Source organism: Oncorhynchus gorbuscha, linkage group LG13 (genome assembly GCF_021184085.1).
Source record: "Oncorhynchus gorbuscha isolate QuinsamMale2020 ecotype Even-year linkage group LG13, OgorEven_v1.0, whole genome shotgun sequence".
NCBI lineage: Eukaryota > Metazoa > Chordata > Actinopteri > Salmoniformes > Salmonidae > Oncorhynchus > Oncorhynchus gorbuscha.
Genome location: NC_060185.1, coordinates 9,374,663 through 9,382,808, shown reverse-complemented (window position 1 = coordinate 9,382,808; position 8,146 = coordinate 9,374,663). Strand labels below are relative to the sequence as shown.

The window sequence follows — 8,146 nt, the reverse complement described above, 5'->3', positions numbered from 1 at the left end:
AAGACACACACACAGAAAGACACACACACAGACACACACAGAAAGACACACACACAGACACACACAGAAAGACACACACACAGACACACACAGAAAGACACACACACAGAAAGACACACACACAGACACAGACAGAAAGACACACACACACACACAGAAAGACACACACACAGTTTAACATCTACCGTCAAGGAGGTATTACAGCAGCGGCCTTGTGATGAGGTAGGAAAAGGTTTCCCTGTTTACATCTTTTCCTGGTGGTAGGTCTATTTGGTAGGAAAAGGTTTCCCTGTTTACATCGTTTCCTGGTCTATTTGCTAGATGTGTTTTTAGTGTTTGAATCGAACATTCAATATATTTGAAATATATTCAAATACGGGAGAAGCTGTGTAATCTGTAGAGAATGTGTACCTTAGCCTAAATGAAAAATGAAAATGTATGATGTTTGCTGGCACACTCTCTCCGTCAAGAGATGGAGGAACACAGGACAGATGGGAGAGCCAGTGTTTCAGCATGCCCAGCTTGGAGTAGAGGAGTCTGGGTAGCTTCAGCATGCCCAGCTTGGAGTAGAGGAGTCTGAGTAGCTTCAGCATGCCCAGCTTGGAGTAGAGGAGTCTGGGTAGCTTCAGCATGCCCAGCTTGGAGTAGAGGAGTCTGGGTAGCTTCAGCATGCCCAGCTTGGAGTAGAGGAGTCTGGGTAGCTTCAGCATGCCCAGCTTGGAGTAGAGGAGTCTGGGTAGCTTCAGCATGCCCAGCTTGGAGTAGAGGAGTCTGGGTAGCTTCAGCATGCTGTTCCCCTTAGCAGCAGAGGAGTCTGGGTAGCTTCAGCATGCCCAGCTTGGAGTAGAGGAGTCTGGGTAGCTTCAGCATACTGTTCCCCTTGGCAGCAGATCCTAACTGGAGGGAGAACCAGGACACTTAACATCCTGCCTTTCCAGACCACAGAGCCCTAAAGTAGTGCACTACGTAGGGAACAGAGCCCTATGGTCCTGGTCTAAAGTAGTGCACTACGTAGGGAACAGAGCCCTATGGTCCTGGTCTAAAGTAGTGCACTACATAGGGAACAGAGCCCTATGGTCCTGGTCTAAAGTAGTGCACTACAGACAGCCATGCTGTTCCCTGTCTCAGTGCTGCCCTCACCTGACCAGACAGGCATGCTGTTCCCTGTCTCAGTGCTACCCTCACCTGACCAGACAGGCATGCTGTTCCCTGTCTGAGTGCTGCCCTCACCTGGCCAGACAGCCATGCTGTTCCCTGTCTCAGTGCTGCCCTCACCTGACCAGGCAGCCATGCTGTTCCCTGTCTGAGTGCTGCCCTCACCTGGCCAGACAGCCATGCTGTTCCCTGTCTGAGTGCTGCCCTCACCTGGCCAGACAGCCATGCTGTTCCCTGTCTCAGTGCTGCCCTCACCTGACCAGGCAGCCATGCTGTTCCCTGTCTGAGTGCTGCCCTCACCTGGCCAGACAGCCATGCTGTTCCCTGTCTGAGTGCTGCCCTCACCTGGCCAGACAGGCATGCTGTTCCCTGTCTCAGTGCTACCCTCACCTGGCCAGACAGGCATGCTGTTCCCTGTCTCAGTGCTACCCTCACCTGGCCAGACAGGCATGCTGTTCCCTGTCTCAGTGCTACCCTCACCTGGCCAGACAGCCATGCTGTTCCCTGTCTCAGTGCTGCCCTCACCTGACCAGACAGATTATCAATATCTCGCTCTTCCCCGGGTCTTTCCTTCCAAAATCAAAATGTTTTTTGCACAACGAGAGGTTTAGAAGACTCCTGGCGAGGAGTTTGGGTAATCTAAGACGGGAGAGACTTCATGTTACCGTGCCGTGCGACCATCCGAGACCATTGCAATGCAATCATTTTCCTGTTTGCACAAAGCAAGAGAAGTCCCTTTGTTAGATTTCTGTCTGGTGTAGCATCCAGCAGAGGTGAAGAGAGGTGGGGGGCTTTGGGGGGGGCTGGAATGATGTACTCAGTTTGCCAAGTTCTTTGAAAACCTGCAAACCCCTTCCAGCACACACACACACACACACACTGGGCAATTCCAGGAGTCTCTCACGTAGTAGAAGCCAGGATGCGAGGTCACTGACTTGTCCTGGTCAGTGACAGTGATCCCCTCCCTCCTTTCCTCAATCCTTCCTTCCTCCTCTCTCCCTCCTTTCCTCCCTCACCTCCTCTCTCCCTCCTTTCCTCCCTCTCCTTATACTCTCTCCCTCCTTTCCTCCCTCTCCTTCTCCCCTCTCTCTCTCCTTTCCTCCCTCTCTCCTTTCCTCCCTCTCCTTCTCCTCTCTCCCTCCTTTCCTCCCTCTCCTTCTCCTCTCTCTCCTTTCCTCCCTCTCTCCTTCTCCTCTCTCCCTCCTTTCCTCCCTCTCTCCTTTCCTCCCTCTCCTTCTCCCCTCTCTCTCTCCTTCCTCTCTCCCTCCTCTCTCCTTCTCCTCCCTCTCCTCTCCTCTCCTCTCTCCTCCCTCTCTTTCCTCCCTCTCCTCCCCTTCCTCTCCTCTCTCCCTCCTTTCCTCCCTCTCCTCCTTTCCTCCCTCTCCTTCTCCTCTCTCTCTCCTTTCCTCCCTTGTTAGAGCCGATTTGGACATATTTGTATAAAAGACCGAACATATGGAGCTCCATGTATATTTGTGTAAATATATTAAATATGAATGTAAATGATGAAATATTAGGTACTTACCTTTATGATTTGGCCCCCCCTCTTGCCTGTTCATTGTATTGTGGTAATTGTGTTAGGATGAAGGCAGGAAGTTGGGCCTTTGGGAGAGGGAGTCCTTGCTAGACGCGGGAGCGGTATAGTTTTTTGACCATACAGACATACAGACATACAGACATACAGACCATAATATGTATTTTCCATATCAAGTATTTTGTGCTTTAAGTTGATTGGAGACTCATTTATTTGTTAGATATAAGAAGAATAAACATTTTTGTTGCACCATATCCCTGGATGTCTTGGAATGTTTGGCCGTTTGGAAACCTTGAGTGTGGACTGTATGCGTACCAAACAACCCCGCTTCAGGCTTGGGCAGTGGCTATGGTAAAGACGAAAGGAAGCCACTACATCCCTCTCTCCTTTCCTCCCTCTCCTTCTCCTCTCTCCCTCCTTTCCTCCCTCTCTCCTTCTCCTCTCTCTCCTTTCCTCCCTCTCTCCTTCTCCTCTCTCCCTCCTTTCCTCCCTCTCCTTCTCCTCCCTCTCTCCTTCTCCTCCCTCTCTCCTTTCCTCCCTCTCTCCTTTCTTCCCTCTCTCCTTTCCTCCTTCTCTCCTTCTCCTCTCTCCCTCCTTTCCTCCCTCTCCTTCTCCTCTCTCTCCTTTCCTCCCTCTCTCCTTCTCCTCTCTCCCTCCCTCTCCTTCTCCTCTCTCTCTCCTTTCCTCCCTCTATCCTTTCCTCCCTCTCTCCTTTCATCCCTCTCTCCTTTCATCCTTCTCCTCCCTCTCTCCTTTCCTCCCTCTCTCCTTTCCTCCCTCTCTCCTTTCCTCCCTCTCTCCTTTCCTCCCTCTCCTTTCTTCCCTCTCTCCTTTCCTCCCTCTCTCCTTTCCTCTCTCCATCCTTTCCTCCCTCTCCTTCTCCTCTCTCTTTTTTCCTCCCTCTCTCCTTTCCTCCCTCTCTCCTTTCCTCCCTCTCTCCTTTCCTCCCTCTCGCCTTCTCTCTCGCTGATGTTGTCCCCTAGTGGACATGGTACTTTGAAACGCTCCTTCAGCCAGATGTCGACGTGTTGGCTGCTTCCTATGTCAACAGTCACCAGGACAACCATAACCCATTCATGCCCTGCTCTCCCTCTACTTCTCCCTTTCCCTCTACAGTACCTCTCTCTCTCTCTGTCGCTCTTAAACTCTGTCTGTCTCTGTCTCTGTCTCATCAGCTAACATGTCTCCTTTCACTAAGTCGATAACGCTCCCCATCAGCTAACATGCCAAGACCCGTCACAGTTAGGCTGTCGATGTTTCTATTAGGGATGAGAAAACACACCAGTCAGTCAGACTCCAACAGCACTAAGGCTACGCTTTAATTAGCTCATCCTGCTGGACTTAGTGAGAGGAAGTGGACATTTGATTCGTTGATGCCAGTTCTAAGGCTGATTGCAAAATAACAGAGAAAGATGGAATCATGTGGGGTCGAACAAAAAAAAAGTAAAGAGGAAATTAAGTAAAGAGGAAATTCAGCTCTTGGAGAACGGTGGACGTTAATGAAAGTGCTTTATTGTTGAGTCAAACGCAACGTGTTTTGGCCCATTTTTAGCTTTCGTCAGGGTTTTAGGTCAAATAAATGTTACATTTAGTTTGCTCTTCATCTGTAGTTGGATAGACATTAAAGGTCTGGAGCTCTGGATCTTCTGCCCATGATGTTCTTTAACATAACTTACCTCTAAACCAGTCCTTTGTTTCTCCAGCAGGTCTTTAAAGGTTACCTCTAAACCAGTCCTTTGTTTCTCCAGCAGGTCTTTAAAGGTTACCTCTAAACCAGTCCTTTGTTTCTCCAGCAGGTCTTTAAAGGTTACCTCTAAACCAGTCCTTTGTTTCTCCAGCAGGTCTTTAAAGGTTACCTCTAAACCAGTCCTTTGTTTCTCCAGCAGGTCTTTAAAGGTTACCTCTAAACCAGTCCTTTGTTTCTCCAGCAGGTCTTTAAAGGTTACCTCTAAACCAGTCCTTTGTTTCTCCAGCAGGTCTTTAAAGGTTACCTCTAAACCAGTCCTTTGTTTCTCCAGCAGGTCTTTAAAGGTTACCTCTAAACCAGTCCTTTGTTTCTCCAGCAGGTCTTTAAAGGTTACCTCTAAACCAGTCCTTTGTTTCTCCAGCAGGTCTTTAAAGGTTACCTCTAAACCAGTCCTTTGTTTCTCCAGCAGGTCTTTAAAGGTTACCTCTAAACCAGTCCTTTGTTTCTCCAGCAGGTCTTTAAAGGTTACCTCTAAACCAGTCCTTTGTTTCTCCAGCAGGTCTTTAAAGGTTACCTCTAAACCAGTCCTTTGTTTCTCCAGCAGGTCTTTAAAGGTTACCTCTAAACCAGTCCTTTGTTTCCCCAGCAGGTCTTTAAAGGTCACCTCTAAACCAGTCCTTTGTTTCTCCAGCAGGTCTTTAAAGGTTACCTCTAAACCACTCCTTTGTTTCTCCAGCAGGTCTTTAAAGGTTACCTCTAAACCAGTCCTTTGTTTCTCCAGGTCTTTAAAGGTTACCTCTAAACCAGTCCTTTGTTTCCCCAGGTCTTTAAAGGTTACCTCTAAACCAGTCCTTTGTTTCTCCAGCAGGTCTTTAAAGGTTATCTTTAAACCAGTCCTTTGTTTCTCCAGCAGGTCTTTAAAGGTTACCTCTAAACCAGTCCTTTGTTTCTCCAGGTCTTTAAAGGTTACCTCTAAACCAGTCCTTTGTTTCCCCAGGTCTTTAAAGGTGAATTTCAGCTACCTGAGTTTCTAAGAGAACAATCTCAGGTACAGTAGCTATTCTGCCTGTAGTTCTGTTCTGCAGTTTTATTTCCCAAATTCAACTCAAACATTTTTATCACTTTCTTTTTGATTGATTTAGTTGCACCCATCGTCTATCTTTATTAGTGGCAAAATAGTGTCCGCTGTTAATCTGTTTACACAATGTCCCATCTGCTTCTCTTAATTTGTATTGTTGGTCATAATGACAGTCTGCGTATGCTTTGCCCTCGCTGTCTGCTGTACTGTAGCCTGACTGTTGTTCTCCGGTCTCATTTCTCACCTTGTGTTCATATATTTTTGGAATGCGTCCTCCCCACATTAGCGGTTAGCGCGCTCTTGTTATTTTCCGTCTCCTGTTTTTCTCTTAGTCACCAGACTGATGTGTTCTGTTGGGAGGAAGAGCACCACTGCCACCATGTGGCAGCAAGCACACATAACGGGCTGCCAGCAACACTGTGTGTGTGTGTGTGTGTGTGTGTGTGTGTGTGTGTGTGTGTGTGTGTGTGTGTGTGTGTGTGTGTGTGTGTGTGTGTGTGTGTGTGTGTGTGTGTGTGTGTGTGTGTGTGTGTGTGTGTGTGTGTGTGTAAGCAGAGCCATGATGAATTTGACTTCTTTCAACAGTTCATACCTTTTGGCACATATGATTGATTTCCAACACATTCCCACTCTGATCGGATTTGATCTCCTCTCGTAATGAAACATCTCCTCTCCTCTAGTCCCAGACGAGAGAATTCCCATAATGCCTCCAAGTCTGACGAGTCTTTCTCCTCTCCCCTCCAGCTTCAGAAGACTCCAGAGAGACCGAACCCCAGTTAGGAGGAGCAACCAACATGCCACACAGGTGGGTAGTATAAGCCAATCACAGGTGGGTAGTATAAGCCAATCACAGGTGGATAGTATAAGCCAATCACAGGTGGTGTAGTATAAGCCAATCACAGGTGGTGTAGTATAAGCCAATCACAGGTGGTGTAGTATAAGCCAATCACAGGTGGTGTAGTATAAGCCAATCACAGGTGGGTAGTATAAGCCAATCACAGGTGGGTAGTATAAGCCAATCACAGGTGGGTAGTATAAGCCAATCACAGGTGGGTAGTATAAGCCAATCACAGGTGGGTAGTATAAGCCAATCACAGGTGGGTAGTATAAGCCAATCACAGGTGGGTAGTATAAGCCAATCACAGGTGGGTAGTATAAGCCAATCACAGGTGGGTAGTATAAGCCAATCACAGGTGGGTAGTATAAGCCAATCACAGGTGGGTAGTATAAGCCAATCACAGGTGGGTAGTATAAGCCAATCACAGGTGGGTAGTATAAGCCAATCACAGGTGGTGTAGTATAAGCCAATCACAGGTGGGTAGTATAAGCCAATCGCAGGTGGGTAGTGTAAGCCAATCACAGGTGGGTAGTGTAAGCCAATCGCAGGTGGGTAGTATAAGCCAATCACAGGTGGGTAGTATAAGCCAATCACAGGTGGGTAGTATAAGCCAATCACAGGTGGGTAGTATAAGCCAATCACAGGTGGGGTAGTATAAGCCAATCACAGGTGGGTAGTATAAGCCAATCACAGGTGGGTAGTATAAGCCAATCACAGGTGGGTAAGTATAAGCCAATCACAGGTGGGTAGTATAAGCCAATCACAGGTGGTGTAGTATAAGCCAATCGCAAGTTGATTCCCAAATGGGTCCTAATCAAAAAGTAGTGCACTAAATAGGGAATAGGGCTCTGGTCAAAAGGTAGTGCACTAAATAGGGAATAGGGCTATGGTCAAAAGTAGTGCACTAAATAGGGAATAGAGCTCTGGTCAAAAAGTAGTGCACTAAATAGGGAATAGGGTACTAAATAGGGAATAGTGTGCCATTTGGGATACATCCACAACCTTTCTGGTAGTTCCCTTTGATTGTGAAATACAGTGTCTGAGTGAGACCTCTAATGACGTATGTGCTGTGTGTTTCAGACAAGACGGGGCACCGATGGACAGACATCCAATACACTCACCACCACTTTTTGGGGACCTCAGTACTCTTCCATGGACACACACACACAAACACATACGCTATATATATACAAAAGTATGTGGACATCCCTTCCAATGAGTGGATTCGGCTATTTCTGCCACACCCGTCACTGACAGGTGTATAAAATCGAGCACACCGCCGTGCAATCTCCATAGACAAACATTTGCAGTAGAATGGCACCGAACTGAAGAGCTCAGTGACTTACAACGTGGCACTGTTATAGGATGCCACCTTTCTGCCCTGCGAGAGCTGCCCCGGTCAACTGTAAGTGCTGTTATTATGAAGTGGAAACGTCTTGGAGGAATCAACGTCAAAAGCCACGAAATGGTAGGCCACATAAAGTCACGAAATGGTAGGCCACATAAAGTCACGAAATGGTAGGCCACATAAAGCCACGAAATGGTAGGCCACATAAAGCCACGAAATGGTAGGCCACATAAAGTCACGAAATGGTAGGCCACATAAAGTCACGAAATGGTAGGCCACATAAAGTCACGAAATGGTAGGCCACATAAAGCCACGAAATGGTAGGCCACATAAAGTCACGAAATGGAAGGCCACATAAAGCCACGAAATGGTAGGCCACATAAAGCCACGAAATGGTAGGCCACATAAAGCCACGAAATGGTAGGCCACATAAAGTCACGAAATGGTAGGCCACATAAAGTCACGAAATGGTAGGCCACATAAAGTCACGAAATGGTAGGCCACAT

General features: G+C 47.6%; 1 protein-coding gene across 2 annotated transcripts in view; it reads left to right on the top strand.

Moving 5' to 3' along the window:
• Nucleotides 1-7,569, top strand: part of LOC123992489 (protein-tyrosine sulfotransferase 1-like) — a 78,224-nt gene extending 70,655 nt beyond the window's left edge. Inside the window, exons 4-6 of one of the 2 annotated variants that reach the window (XM_046293659.1) lie at nt 5,374-5,424; nt 6,199-6,259; nt 7,373-7,569. In XM_046293659.1, coding sequence (XP_046149615.1) covers nt 5,374-5,424; nt 6,199-6,234 — 87 coding nt within the window. In that variant the 3' untranslated portion in view covers nt 6,235-6,259; nt 7,373-7,569. The remainder of the gene's footprint in view (nt 1-5,373; nt 5,425-6,198; nt 6,260-7,372) is intronic. The other variant, XM_046293660.1, reaches the window with a different exon arrangement.
• Nucleotides 7,570-8,146: the final 577 nt, after the last annotated feature.